The sequence below is a fragment of the Trichosurus vulpecula genome, chromosome 3, assembly GCF_011100635.1.
Source record: "Trichosurus vulpecula isolate mTriVul1 chromosome 3, mTriVul1.pri, whole genome shotgun sequence".
Classification (NCBI taxonomy): domain Eukaryota; kingdom Metazoa; phylum Chordata; class Mammalia; order Diprotodontia; family Phalangeridae; genus Trichosurus; species Trichosurus vulpecula.
This window is the reverse complement of record NC_050575.1, coordinates 213,499,983-213,515,541: the sequence shown is the minus strand read 5'-3', so window position 1 is coordinate 213,515,541 and position 15,559 is coordinate 213,499,983. Positions and strand designations below refer to the sequence as shown.

Here is a 15,559-nt window from a genome sequence, read left to right as displayed (position 1 = left end):
TCCAGAAATAGTAAATGCTGAAACGCTGTATGTTGAAACACATTGCAGATGCCGACTGCCTGAAGCATGATTAACCTAATAGGCTTAAGACTTTATTTGCCATTCACATCTGTCAGGACACAAGCAAAAACCCTAGGATCCTTTAATTCCACAGGGCAAAGCCCTTTAGAATCTGCCTGTTGTTCACTGGCTGCTGAGAATCCAAAACTGAGAAGGAAAACAAGTCTTCAGCTTGGGGGCTAAAAGAAATAAGAAGAGGTTGATTGTAACCTATGGGTCATTGCATCAAACTTGGCACAGGTGGGTTGTTGTCGTTGGGGGCTTTGGGGGGGTGGGGAAAGGAAGGGACCTGGATTCTTGCCCAGGAGATGCTCAATGCTGCTGGATGAAATGGTGAGACTGATTTGTGCTTTTATTTCTAATCTGATTCTCTAAAGATGGGAGACTAGAAAAAAAAATCATTCAGAACCATGGGGTGTGCACCTTCCCATAGCGACATTGTTAACAGTATGACCAGGAGTGGTATCCAGTTTTGGAAAAAACCCAAGAGCATTTTGTCAGCACGTCAGGCTGGCCTTGAAAGGCTGACCATCCCCTTGCTGGTTAAAGGCTCTACCTGCTACAGCAATGGAGAGGCCTCACCCCAGAGGCAGAGGCAACAGGTGATGGAGCATCCAGATCCCAGGAGGGAGCCAAACATGGCCCAAAGTCTCCATCTGTTCCCTGGGAATCCCTCTCCAGGCAGGAGGGAACCTGGAAGCACCACCATAGATGCCGAAGCAGCCATGTCAGAGACTACAGATTCTCAGAAACACCGGACACAGTTAGAGAGTCAGAACTCCTCCGAAGAGGACTTCTGCTGGAATGGAGAAAAGGGACATAGTTCCAAGGTGTCGTCTAAGAAAGGAAAGACTGACCATATATTGGGGAAAGAGAGTTGCTACTGCCAAGCCCAAGACTTTCTTGTTTATGGGCTCGAAGACAAGGTGGATTTCCCTGAACCCCTGGTGAAGGCTCACCACAGGGCTTATGCCTTTCTGCACCCCAGCCTCTCCAGGTATGAAGCAATCCTGGGCATAGCCCACGAGGCTGTCCAAACCCAGCAGTACCTCCAGCAAATGGTGGGATTCTTGCTCTGGCGCTTTGATGAGATCAACAAGCTCTTGGGAGAGATCGCCAATGATGGAGAAGTCCTCCTCCAAGAAGCTGGAGCCCATCTGGCTTGGCCAGCTGGAAAGGAGGACCCACCATGCCAGCCGGATCTCCTGCAACAGCTGCTGCAGTACACTGCCAACAGGATGCAGGTTCTCCATCACACAGTGACTTCCCTCACCTCCAGTGCTCTGCAGGACTCCAGTAGCTACCTCCACTCTGCTGCCCAACATCTGGACAGAAAATTAGAGGCTAAAGGAGAGCTGGACCAGTACCTCCTGAAGTCTATCAGGCTCCTCAAAGGCTGTGTGGCTGGTCCCAGTATGCCCAAGGTCGATGATCGACCTCTGTATTCTGAAGACAGTGGTATTGGGGCTGACAATGAGTCTCTGCATTCTGTGGACAAACTGGGGAAACAGGCCAGCTGGGATTCTTTGGATGAGTCCACAGAAAGGAAGCCCAGGGTTTCATCTCACAGGGAGACCAAGGTGTTGGCAGATGCCTGGCAGCACCAACCATCAGCATCAGGGTCCAGCAGACCCCAGGACTGTGCTCTTGAAACACAAAGAGCTCACTTCACTGCATTGGGTATCCCTTTATATGCCGATGAAACTCTCACAAATACACACTCGTGGTCTCTGCAGCTGGGGAATATGTCTTCACATACTGCCTTAAAAACCTGGGTCCCTGAGAAAGGAGAACATTTCAGAGATAACAGGTTAAACGCTCCTCCACTCCTCACTGATGAGGAAGACAGCAGTGCAGAGGAGGAGGAGGACAATGACGATGAAGGCGGCACCACTAGCCCAAGTCACAGTCACAGAGACACTTGGCCTTTGAGGCCAACAACTTCCCCAGCTCTCACGGAAAGTATGTTGTGGCCGCATTTCACGAGACTCGAGAGCTCCCAAGCCCAGGAGATGATTCTCAAGATGAAGGATGCAATTAGTGAAAGAATCAAGTTTGTCCCAGCTCAGCCAGCACACAAGGAATGGACTGAGGATGAAGAAAAGAAGATAATCCTCCCCGCCAGACCAAGCACAGTCAGCGAGGGCAGGAGGTCATCTGGGAGACCGAAGAGATCCAAGTCAGAGGAATCTCTCAAGGGTCACTCTGAGGACCCCACACTCTTGGAACTGCAGAGAGTCCAGAAGGACCTCAGCCAGAGGCTAGAGATGTTTTATGGCTTCCGTAAGAAAAGGAAAACACAGAACAAAGAGGAGCACCACATCCCCAGAACAGCTATGTTGTGTCTGGACAGCAGAAGTAGGCCCACCCAGGGCTCCTCCATTAGCAGGCTGAAGGCCTCCCTTGCCAAGAACCTCAGCATTCTGCCTAGTCAGGAAAAGATTGTCTTGCAGAAACCTGATCCCAACTCTAAGAGTCAGCAACCCAGCAAAGGAAAAGCTGCGACACTTTCAAAGGCTACCACACCTGTCCAGGAACATATATCTTGGGAGAGAGAAAATGAGGCTCCTGAGACCCAAGGGTGGAATGGTGAGAGATGTAGCCCTCGACCATCTGTCAAGAAACTCATTGAAACATTTAGTCCTACAGAAGAGATGATGACACCAATAAGCCTCAGACCCTCAGGGGAGGTCAGTGGCATCAAGAAATTTGGTGTTCCCATCATGCCTTCCAGATTTCCTATTTACAGAGGGCTTGCCCCTTTGTATCCCAAGCACCAGATTTCTCCAGGAACAGATGGAGAGCCCCCCAAAGTGGGCCAGAACTGGAGGCCCTTTGCACCAATCCTCATACCTCTCCCTAGAGTAGCACAAGTCTCCAGGAGTGCTCCCAACGGTGAAACGGAGGAGGATTTAGAGGATCTCCCTCCCCCACCTCCAGAAATCTTGATGGACAACTCATTCAATTCACTGAAGACCCCTGGAGATCCAGAGCTGGGAGGGTGTCCAGCTGAAGTGCCCAACAAGCTTAATCCAGTGGGGCTTCCCCTCACCAGGAAAACATCAGCTTCCCAAAGGCTGAAGGCTTCCCTGAATCCCATTGACTTACTGCCTAGTAAAAATATGCCCACCCCCATCCCTCCCAGTAGCAAAGGGTCAGGGGACACCAAGACAGAGAGGAAAGCCAAAAATCTCTCCTTAGAACTGATGCATGAGCCTAGAACCAGCCACAACCAAGAGAAACCAGGTGTGGCCGGGAAACAGCCAAAAGTAGAAGAGGCTGCAAGTCTCCACAAGCAACCCCATAAGGTGATACCTCTGCCCCACCCCAGCAGCACAGCTGGGCTGAATGGAAACAAGGAAGCTGCCATGCCCAGGCTACCCCGACCCGAAGCGCTGAGACAGGGCCAAGAGAAGAACCCGGCTCTGGTCAGGAAAGTCTCCCCTACTAGGATACACTGGTCACACAGGACGGAAAAGAGAAACCTTAGCCCACCTGCCTCACACAGACCCACTGGGCTGCCGGCCCAGCCGAGCCTTTCCCATGTGCAAAGACAGTCCAGTCCACCTTTTAGCCCTAGGACAAGCCCTCCAGTCAGGGCCAGGACTCCTAGCCCCCCAACGAGCCCCAAGACAACAAGCCCCCCAGCATCAAGAAAATCAGCTTCTCCACTCCTCCAACCCAAAAATCCCAGTTCTCCCACAGAAGTCCCTCAGAGCCCCCCAGCTCCCCAAGAGCTCTCAAGCCCACAGGTCAGTCACAGAGAAGTGAGCCCCCCTCCCTCCGGCTCCACCCCTACACCCCCGATCTCCCCATCCCAGGAACCCAAGGAGCCAAGTCCATGCAGGGAGAGTGATCCAGCTCCAGTCAAGGTGGCGCCCAACACCTGCTCCATATTCTGTCCTGCAGCCTCCTCTCTGTTTGAGGCCAAATCCCTATCCTCCCCCAAAGGATCACCCACAGAGGGTGGGGAGCATCCGGAGATGGCAGCAGAGGCTAAGAGAACCATGGCACTGCCAAGGCAGTGGGGGGAGCCCCAGAGGAGGATGGCTTTGTGTGCTCTCAACCCCCAGCCTTTCATCAGAAGGACTGCCTCTGACCATCGGCCAAGAGTACGCCTCCGGCTGCCGGGCTCAGCCTCTGTTGGGACCACGAGTGAACTGTGCAGCCAGACCAGGTAAGGCTGGCCCTTTAGCTCAGTGTCCTTTAGCTGTATCTTACCATGAAATGTTAAAGTGGAAAGGGACCCTAAAGAACCTCTAGCCAACACTCAATTTACAGGTGAGGAAACTGAGGCCTAGAAAGCTAAAGTGTTGATTAAGGGACAGTATAGCACAATGGAAATAGCCCGGGGGTCAGGAAACCTACCGTGGCACTGACACTGACTCACCTGGGAGCCTTGGCAAGCCAATTCACTTCTCTGACCCTCAGTCTCCACACTTATAAAATGGGCCTGATATTTGAATGACCCTCCTCACAGGGTTGTTGAGACAGCACGGTATAGTGACTTGGCTGATCAGCTGGGAGTCAGGAACACCTGGGCTCAAACCCTGTCTCCAGCCCCTCAGGGGCCCTGGGAAAATCACTCCCCCCATCTTGGCTTCAGACTCCTCATCTTTAAAACAGGAGTGAGGATAACTGCAACCTTTACCTCATGTGGCTAGCATGGGGATCTGGTGGGACGTTGTAGATGAAGCCCTTCACAAACCTATCTAAATGTCAGTGTTATTGGAATGAAAGGGCCCGGTAAACGTGAGTTTTGGTGACTAAGTGACTAGCCCACGTTCACACAGCTAGTTAGAAGTAGGGTCAGGACTTCACTGCAGGGAGAAGCATGGAGCGTTAGAGCCAGCAGGGCCCTCAGAAATCACCCAGCCCCGGCCCTCTCATTTGTTGTTGTTCGGGTGTTTCAGTCGTGTCCGACTCTGTAACCCTATCGGGGTTTTCTTGGCAAAGATACTGGAGTGGTTTGCCATTTCTCTCTGTAGCTTATTTTACAGATGAGGAAACTGAGGCAAACAGGGTTAAGTCACTTGCTCAGGACCACACAGTCTGAGGTTGGATTTGAACTCAGGTCTTCCTGACTCCAGGGCAGGTGTTCTATGCACTGTGTTACCTAGCTGCCCCTCGTTTTACAGAATAGGAAAGGGAAGAACAGGGTAACTCACCCAGGGACGTGGCCTCCCTGGGCTCCCTGTCCCCTCTTCCAGAAAACAGGTTTCTATGCAGAAGAACTTGACTAAGGCAGTTCTTACAGCCCTTGCTTCAGCGGCAGGAAAGGCCTGGGGCATTAGGGAGTGGGTATGGAGAACTTGCTGACTTACACTGAGCAGGCCTCACCTGCTGCCGGCCTTCCTGCTCCCAGAGGCAAAGACACCAGCACCTTTCTAAACGGAAGGTGAACCTAGCCTTTCATTTTCATGGAGGGAAGAAAAAATGCCTCACAGGATGCCTGGCTTTAAATCTGTTTGGACTGCTTTTTCCTAGGGTCATAGCGTGTTAGACGTGGGAAGGCCACTGGAGCTGCAGTCATGATAACTAAGTTCACATCCTGACTGCCCCTTTGGCAGTTCTGCCTCTAATCCAGCTTCCCTGGGCCTCATCAGTCTCCTCATGTGAACAATGATGCCTCCATCTCAGCGTGACTGAGGATGGACTGAGAGGCTGTGGGTCTATGGAAATGTCCTCTATTGTTGTTACTTAGTAGGGATGGACTGATGGGTCAAAAGCGTCTAGATTCAGAGCTGGAGAGGCCTCAGAGGTCATGTAGTGCAGCCTTCTCAGTGAGGAAACTGAGGCCCAGGAGAGGAAATTACTTACCTGACTCACCCAGCAAAGAAGTGGCAAAGTCTGCCTCCAAATCCCTCGTCCTTCTTGATGTGTGAGCTACCACGAGTTCGGTTCCCAGCACCCCCCCCACCCCCGTACACTGCAGATGACTTGGCCCAAGTCACGTTTTTGGTTAGTGACCAAGGCAGGGGTAGATCTCCGGCCTTCAGCCTGTGTCCTTTCAGTCCTGTCAGTACCCCCCACCCCCCGACCCCCACTCATGAGATCAGAATCACTCACCCTTATCACAGTGCTTTGGCCTTCTCATGAAGTGCTTTACTGACCGGGTCGTGTTTGATCTCTACAACAGCTGAATGGGGGAGGGAGCAGAGTCACCGTTCAGACTAAAGCCCTAGGATCACAGACTTAGGCCTGGAGGTCGTTTAGTCCAGCAGCCTCATTTTAAAGGTCATCAGGCGCATTGCCACTCTCTCTCTATCCCTCTCCCACCCCACCACACACCTTCCTGAGTCAGCTTACAAAGTGGTTGCCGTTGTTGTGTGGTTTCAGTCCTGTCCAGCTTTACGTGACCCCATTGGGGGTTCTCTTGGCAAAGGTACTGGAGGGGTTTGTCATTGCCTTCTCCAGCTCATTTTACAGATGAGGAAACTGAGGCAAGCAGGGTTAAGTGAGTTTCCCAGGCTCTCTCAGGACTTCCTGATTCCAAAGAAGAGAGGCTAAATGGTGTGTGGGAAGGCTATGGCCCCTGAAGCCCTGGGGAAAGGAATGTTAACATTAGAGGATCACGGGTCTAGAGTTAGAAGGGGGCTTCCAAGCTTCTCCAACCCAAGCCCTTCATGTTACAGATAAGGAAACTGAGGCTCAGAGGTGAAGTGACCTTTCCAAAGTCACTCAGATAGTAACCAAACAGTAACTGTCAGAGGAGGAATTTAAATGGAGATCCAGCTTTCCCTTAGATCACGTGTGGAGCCTTGCCCAAGATCACATGGGTGGTGGAGCTGAAAGCTGAATCAGAGCCCCTCGATTCCAAATTCAGGTCTCTTTCCATTGTACTCTGCTGACTCCATGGCCCTACCTAAGCTGGGGTCTGAGAACAGATTTCAGGGAGTACATGAACTTGAATGAGGAAAAAAATACATCTTTATTTCAAAGTAATTGATTTCCTTTGTAACCTTATGTACACTATTTTATGCATTTAAACGCATATTCTGAGAAGAGGTCCTTATGTTTCACCAGACTGCCCGAGGGGTCCATTACACAAAGTTAAGACTCCCTCCCCTAGAGCATGCTGGGTGCTGTGTTAGGTTCTGGAGATTCAAAGACAAAAACAAGAACGGGCCTTGTCCTCAGGGAGCTTACTTCTATTGTTCAGCCAACATTAACTAAAATACCACGGTCCATGGAAAACTGTACGTGATCATAGTGAGAAACCATTTTAATTTTCTCAGCCACCAGAGGAAATGAGGTATGGATTATTTACAAAAATCTTCCTGCAACGTTGCTCATTTCTTGAACCAAAGATGAGTCGCCCACAGCTGGGAATCTGGGAGCAGATCATCAATGTTACTCCTCAGCCATTCACTTGTTTTATCTTTACAGTTCTAAAGGGGAGCCTTTCCGGAAACTACTGGCGTGAGGAAGAACAATTAAAAAAAAAGCATTGATTAGAAACCCTGGCATTTCCAAGTGGCAGGAGCCAGTAATCAAGAGACATAAAATTGTGCAGGAACAAAATCCCACTCTTCCAGGAATAGGAAAGCTCATGAAAAGAGGTCTTTAATTTGGAGTTAAAGGACCTGAGTTCAAACACCAGCTCTGCTTCTTGCCACCTGTATGATCCTGGGCAAATAATTTCTTTGTTGTTGTCATTCAGTCATGTCTGACTCTTCATGACCCCATGGACCGCAGCACTTCAGGCCCCTCTGTTCTCCACTCTCTCCCAAAGCCTGTTCAGGCTCACGTTCATTGCTTCCATGACTATCTATCTCATCCTCTGCCATCCTCTTCTCCGTTCGCCTTCAATCTTTCCCAAACAACTTAACCTTTCTATAAAATGAGGTAGTAGGACTAGATTATCCCAATAAATTTGGAATACTAGTAATACAGAAGAGATGGGAAGTTCTCAAATCATAAAGATCTGAGTTCACATCCTGACTCAGACATGGATTAGTTTTGTGACCTTGGGCAAGTCACTTAACCTTCTGTTTGCCTCAGTTTCCCCATCTGTAAAAGGGAGGTAATAACAGCAACTCCTTTGCCTCAGACATGTATCAGCTATGTGACCCTGGGCAAGTCACTTACCTTCTGTTTGCCTCAGTTTCCCCATCTGTAAAATGGAGGTAATAACAGTGACTCCCTTGAAGGGTTGATGTGAGCACAAATGAGATAACCTAACCAGAAAGCGCTTTGCAAATCTTAAAGCGCTACACAAATGTTTGCGATGTCCGTTGTTAACTTAGTTAAAAGGGATTTTTAGGATTCATTTAGTCTATTCCCCTGCCTCCAGACAACACTGCACCTAACGAAGGCCTTTCAACGCTCTGCTTTTTTATGATTCCTTATGATTATGGGATCGTCGATTTAGAGCCCTGAGGTATCTCAGACATCCAGGCCAGTGTTTCTCAAAGTGTGTTCGTCCCACCACTGAGACCCTTCAGAGCATCCGTGAGGTCAAAGCTATTTTCATGACAACACTATGTTTTAATTTCTGACATGGTAGTTATCAACAGGGCAGCTAGGGGGTGAGGTAGACAGAGTGCTTGGCTTGGAGTCAGGAAGACTCATCTTCCAAGTTCAAATCTGGCCTCAGACACTTAATCCTTGTGTGACCCTGGGCAAGTCACTTAAACCTGTTCGCCTCAGTTTCTTCATCTGTAAAATGAGTTGGAAATGGAAATGGAAAACCATCCCAGTTCTTTGCTAAGAAAACCCCGCGTCGGGTCACAGACGTTACTGAAAAACAACCAGACAACTTTATTTGGCAGCTAGGCAGTGCAAAGGATAAAGTTCTGGGCCTGGAGGCAGGCCCTCATCTTCCTGAGTTCAAATCCAGCCTCAGACACCAGTGGCGTGAAGTGGCAAAAACCTAGTGTCTTTGCCAAGAAAACCCCAAAATGGGGTCACGGAGAGTCGGATACGACTCAACAACAGCAGAAATTATCAATAGGATGTAATCCACATGAACAAAAGCTCTTTGCGGGGAGGTCCTCGATAATCTTTTGGAGTTTAAAGGGCTCCTGAGACCAAAAGGTTTGAGAGCCACTGATCTAGGCCAACCCCCTCACCTTACAGAGGAAGGAAATGAGGCCTAGAGAGAAGCAGTACCTTGTCCAAGATCACATAGGCAGTAAATTATTGAGCAGGGTTTGAACCCAGGTCTTTTGACTCCACACTGAACTGTGCCACTCCCCTCCCATGTCCCCCATGATCTCCTCTAGCTCTTTCAAGTATAAAACTGGCTACTGAGTGTTAAGGACTGTTAAGGGGTCCCCTGAACTTGTAACAGACAGAAGCAGACCAACTGAAGGGGGTACAGATGCACATCGTCATCTCAGAGGTAGCAATTTCACAAATGTATAGAATTTCAGAGCAGGGATGGACATTTAATGAAGTTCACGAAGTCTGACACCCTCATTTTCACAATGAGGAAACTAACCTCAGAAAGGAAAATTTGGACTTGCCCAAGGTCCTATAGTGAGGTGGTGGATTTGAAATTCTGGGATCATGAGAAACTGCAGATATCAAGTATGCTTCTGGGCCTGGGGCAGCCGCCATCAGGGTGTAGGCCCTGCTTGACTCCAGGGTCACACTTTGAGACAGTGGCAAAAGGCCATGTAGTTTGTACTTAGGGCAGAATTATCCAACCCAAGGCAACTTCCCCATCACACCTTGAAACTGTGAGTACAGCTCTATGTCACTGCAGCCAAATTCTGTCTGCCTGAGCTCCTTGACCTTCATTGGTAGAAATTTTAGGCCTTTTTTTTTTCCAGAAAAGGAGAATGATGTTTACATCCTGTACTTGGAGATCATCAGCTTGAATGACAATCCATCATACCTCCCTTTTGTGGGTGGAGGAAGCGTTGATCCTTCACTACTAAATCCCTTGATGGGTCTTAAGGTTTCAGGATGCTGGGAGATTGCCTAGATTCAAACAGGGATCAGCCTGTTTCCTTAAATACAGAGTAAAAATTCTGCCACCGGTCCCTCCAACACTTGCTTGCTTTTCTACCCCTCTCCCACTCACCACCCACTTTCCAGAGTCAGGTTACATAGAAGGCTGGCTGCAAGGTGCATGGGAAGCCTGGAGCCCTTGAAACAGTAGGGAAAGGGACAGTAACATCAGAGCCTCATGGAGAAACTGAGCCCCAGAGAAGTTAAACAACTTACACAGGTCACACAGGTAGCAAGAATCAGAGGTGGGATTTGAATTGAGGTCTTCTGACTCAAAGGCGAGGGCTCTTTCCACTGTTGCATGCTTCCAATCTTTCTACCATAACCCTTGGAGAACTTAGGTAAAAAATGGTAGTCTTAGGCGATGCGTGGACTGGCTCGCCACTGTAACATAACTCAGGGAGATCGCATCTATCTGTAAAATTGGAAGGAAGCTCATGGGAACATGGGCTTGGGCCCTCCTGTCCCTGTCAGCCCTGAAGTCATCTAGAAAGGGGTTATCCATCCTCTCACTCTCCCCAAAGGAAGCCAGTGCTATTCCATCCCCTCTTTAAAGTGCTACAACATTCTCATCTTGCCTCAGTTTGCAAAATGGGCAATCAGATATAAATCAATATAATACTTCTTGTTGTTGTTGAGTCATGTCTGACTCTTTGTGCCCCATTCAGGGTTTTCTTGGCAGAGATATTGGAGCTGTTTGTCATTTGTTTCTCCAGCTCATTTTTACAGATAAGGAGACTGAGGCAAACAGGGTTAAGTGACTTGCCCAGGGTCACCCAGCTAGTGACCATCTGAAGTCAGATTTAAATTTAGGAAGATGAATCTTCATGACTCCAGGCCCAGAGCTCTAGCTACTCTGCAGCTCAACTGCTCTAGCTACTCACGTTTCTATAATGCCTTGAGGTGTATGTGTGTGTATGTGTGTGTGTTTGTATGTATCTATATCTATGTATGTATGTATGCATATGTGTGTATGTGCATGTATATGTGTGTGACCATAAACAACCTGCAAGGTGGGAAAGGGGTAGTAAATATTATCATCCCCACTTTACAGATGAGAAAATTGAAGCCCAGAGAAATGCCATGACTTGCCCAGGGTCACGCAGCTAGTTGGTATCAGATCTAGGATTGTCATTCAACACATAGCATTATATTTTCAGAGGTAGAAGGGAATCCTATAATCCATTTAATTTAACCCACTCCAGAGGCCCAGAGGTCAAGTCACCTGTATTTGACCTACAGGTAGCAAGAGCAGACACTGAATCAGCACTTTGGACAGCAATCCTTAGAGCACTGGCCCTGGAGTCAGGAGGACTGAATTCAAATATGGCCTCAGACACTTGACACTTATAGCTGTGTGACCCTGGGCAAGTCACTTAACCCCTGTTGCCTCATACACACACACACAAAAAAAAAACCAGGCAGCAATCTTTCCACTTCTATCAATCCATGGTCTGTTGTTAGTATGCTCTCCTTTAAATGCTAGATCAAGGGACAGAGCAGAGAGGTGGAGGAGGCATGGAGACCAAAGGCATGGGCGTTCCCCCTCAAAGGGATACCTATTAAGGAGGGGGTGAGGGTGGAGAGAGAAAACGATGGCCCATAAATCCACTGTGCCTTGGGCCCATTCAAGAACAAAAGGTCCTGGCCAGAATCACGTGGGAGGCCAGCTCATTGTCTGTACCACACTGTCAAGTTTGGTCCTCTGCTGTCACACAGCCTTATGATTATTCATGTCAGGATCCAGGTCTGGTCTCCCCAGGACTGTAGAGTCCTGAAGGCAGGAGGGGACTCTGGCCTTCCCCTCACCTGGCTCTCAGCAGATGCTGGAAGGTCCTCGTTTGTGTGATTGCTGAGGAATGGAATTCTACCACAAGGGAATCTGCTGGGCTTTGTGGGTGGGAAGCTGCAAAGGAACTTGGGAAAGTCAGAACAAACAACAGATCCCCAGCTCCTTATCTGCTATCTCAAATGTGGACCCACTATAGTTTTCATTTCTCTCTCTGTGTATGGTTACAAGGTTCTTCCAATATATAAAGAATGGTGTAGTAGAAGGAGCACTTGTTTTGGAAGCAGGAGACCTGAATTTGAGCCCTCGCTTCAGCACTTATTAGCTGTGTGCTGCTGGACATCTTGCTGACCCTCAGGTTTCTAGTCTGTAAAATGGGGATAATGATACTCGAACTACCTACGTCAATGAAATCACAGGTCTGCTTAAACAAAATCATATCAAAATCAATGGTCTATTAACAGAATCCAAGTCCAGAAATTTGCTAAATCATCCCCTCCTTTGCTGCTCTTTTCCAGAGAGGTAACTAGGGCATCACAACTGGATCTTTGACCCAGGGTAACTAAATTTTGAGGGGACTGACAGCATTTTTAATCCTCCAACAACACAGCAATAACTGAGCTTAGCACCTAGTTACCAGATGGCATCCTGGCAGCTGCCTGACCCGCTCCCCTTCCTAGGAACATCAAGGGTACATTCAGTGCTATTTGTCCAAGGCACTGGTTACAACTGTTCTCTCCGGCTGTTTACTAGAGTAGACTAAGGCCCACCCAATAGCCCCCTGCACATGCAGCACTGTGTTAGGCACGAAGGGGAATACAAATATGAAGGTGATACAACATCTCTGTTCTGGAGGAGCTGACAACCTAGCTGGGGAGACAGTACATCCAAATGACACAGGAGAATAACATAGGGAAAAGCACAGGATTTGTAGTTTTTCACTAAAGTGCTATCAGGTGTGAGTCCCAGAAAGGTTGTAATCAATCCAATTCAATAAACATTATTAATCATGGGCCTGCCTTTTTGCCAGGCACTGTTTGAGGTATTGGGGGAGCTAGGTGGTGCAGTGGATAGAGTGCCAGGCCTGGAGTCAGGCAGACCTGAGCTCAAATCTGGCCTTAGACACTAACTAGCTATGTGGCCCTGGACAAGTCACTTACCCTGTTTACCTCAGTTTCTTCATCTATAAAATGAGCTGGAGAAAGAAATGGCAAACCACCCTAATATCTTTGCCTAGAAAACCCCAAAAGGGTTACCAAGAGCTGGACAAGACCAAAAACAACTAAACAACAATATTAGGCATTTAAGATACTAAGACAAAAACGAACTGGTGCCTACCATTAGGTACCATTCTACTGGGAAGAAATAACATACTCAAATAAGTAAATTCACAGGGATGTACTAAGTAATTTCCAGGGGGGTTGAGAGTTCTGGCTAATAAGGAGATCAGGAAATCCTCCAGCAGAAGTTGAAGCCTCAGTCACGCACTGAAGAAAGCTACAGCTTCTTCAAGGCAGAGGGAAGCAGGGAGGACGAGTGCTCCAAATATGGGACACAGCCTGAGCAAACACACAAGGTTGGGAGATGGATCGTAATTTTTAGGGAACAGCTAGTAGGCCAGTTTGACCAGAACAGAGATAAATAGCATTAAGGGGAGTAAGATGAAATAAGACTGGACAGGCAGGCAGAAGCCAGATTATGGAGGGTTTTAAATACCAGGCTAGAGATTTTATATTTTCTCCTAGAGGCAGGAAGAAGCCATTGAAGCTTCTTGAACAGGAGAGAGGCAATGTCAGTCAGACCTGTTCATAGAATCACAGATCTAAAGCCGGAAAGAACCTTGGAAGCCATCTAGACCAACCCCATTTTACAGATGAGGAAACTGAGACCCAGACAATGTGAAGTGACTATCCTAGGGTAACATGGGTAATACTCATTCAAAGGTGGAATTTGAATCCAGGTCTTCTGACTGTAGAACCAGTATTCTTTTTCACCGTACCATATGCTTTAGAAAGGTTACTTCGGTAGCTGTATGGACAATGGATTGGAGAGGGAAGAGAGCCATGTGCCCTTTTGGAGTAAATGGATCACTTGGGTGGTAGTCAACCACTAGGACTGCCTTTTAAAATAAATCTCCCTCTAGTATGGGCTGGATGTAGAGAAGCCCCACAAAGGCAGGCCTCATCTAAGCCCCAGCTCCTCTTTTCATCTCTTTTTGGGGGGAAGAAGGGGAGGCCGTCTCCAATAGTAACGGGCTGTCTTTAAGTGTTGGCCTAGGGATTTGCTTTGGGTTACCACTGGGTTCCATTCTTTGACTGTGCCACTTGATGGGTGCCTTTGGGTACGCATGTGTGGGGTTGCATCAACAAAATAAGCCAGGTTCAGCCCTACATTAAATAAATGAAACCTGCCTTTTGAAAAGAAAAACCAGAATAAAATTCCAACCCCTGTAGCAACCAAGGACATTGCTTGGCTTGAGAATAGTAGGTATTGGGCATCAAAAGACAGAAGAACCTGAATTTTGGTTGTAGATTAACACTGAGTTATTCCCATTTCTACAGTGCTGAACACTGTGCTAGGCACTGTGGGGGGAGAGAACAGAAAGAGTAACCCATGGTTCTCATGCCTGAAGAACCTACATTTGATTACAAAAGGGGAAAGACCATCCAGTGTGCCAAGGGTTAATAATAATAACCATAATTCCATGTAAATGAACCTTTAAGGGTCACGGAGCACTTTTCTTACAACTCTATTAGGTTGTAAATTCCTTGAGGGCAGCAGCTGTTTTTTGCCTCTTTTCATAAACCCAGCACTTAGCATATAGTAGCACATAGTAGGTGCTTAATAAATGTTTACCGATTGATTGAACTGCCCTGTGAGGTACACACTACGGGTATCATAATTGCATTTTCTAGAAGGGGACATTGAGGATCAGAGGGGTGAAGCAACTAGCCCATGGTCACACACACACAGTCCATTAAGCATCAGAGCCGATCACACATCCACTATTCCTCCTGTCACCCTATATACCTCTATTGCTCTATTGTTTCTGTATTTCTTTGCAGCTCAGAGGAGAGTTCTCCAAAGGAACTAGCACCTTGGAATAGCCTCTGCCTATCAGACATGAAGGGAAGCAGCAAGTGGGCATCCCACCCTGACCTCTATGTGGTTGGTCGAGGGTTCCAGAGGGAGTGAAGGTCTGGATCGAGTCAAAGTGCCACCCAGAAGCCAGTCCACTAGGGAAGCTCTTTCGGGGAAGTCGCTCGTGACCCCAAGCCTGACTGAGCTGGAGAAGAGCAGATGACCACCACCCAAGACCTGCCCCGAGTTTGAAATGATGCTGCCCAACGCTGAGCTGGGCTCTTCCATTTTCCTGGGGCACTACTGGGGATCGGGGCCCAGAGACATTTGGATGCCATCTCCAGGGAAGTCAGCTCTGCAGACATCTCCTTTCTAGCCAGAGGGTCCCTTTATCTTGGGATCCAGATGAAAGGATCCCATGGGCCATGTTGCCTATTCTTTTAAGTACTAGCCTTACCCTGGGGGTGAGGGCCCAGGTTTGTTACCATTTCTTCTGTCTGTAACATTTTATATCTACATAAACCATCTCAGAAAGATCTTTCTTAACATTGGCTGTGTTTCTGCTGTAGTGAAGAATCAGAAGGATCTTTAAGGCCTCAGGGTTAGAAGACCTGAGTCTGAGATGACACTTATTAGCTGTGTGACCTTGAGCAAGTCATAGAATAAAAG

At 48.1% G+C, this 15,559-nt stretch overlaps 1 protein-coding gene across 1 annotated transcript; it reads left to right on the top strand.

The window, feature by feature from the left end:
* Positions 1 to 470: 470 nt before the first annotated feature.
* PCARE (photoreceptor cilium actin regulator) lies at positions 471 to 15,004 on the top strand. The gene is made up of 2 exons (XM_036748625.1): positions 471 to 4,237; positions 14,875 to 15,004. Exons 1-2 carry the CDS (start codon positions 471 to 473, stop codon positions 15,002 to 15,004), a joined length of 3,897 nt encoding a protein of 1,298 aa, XP_036604520.1.
* The last annotated feature ends 555 nt before the right edge of the window (positions 15,005 to 15,559 follow it).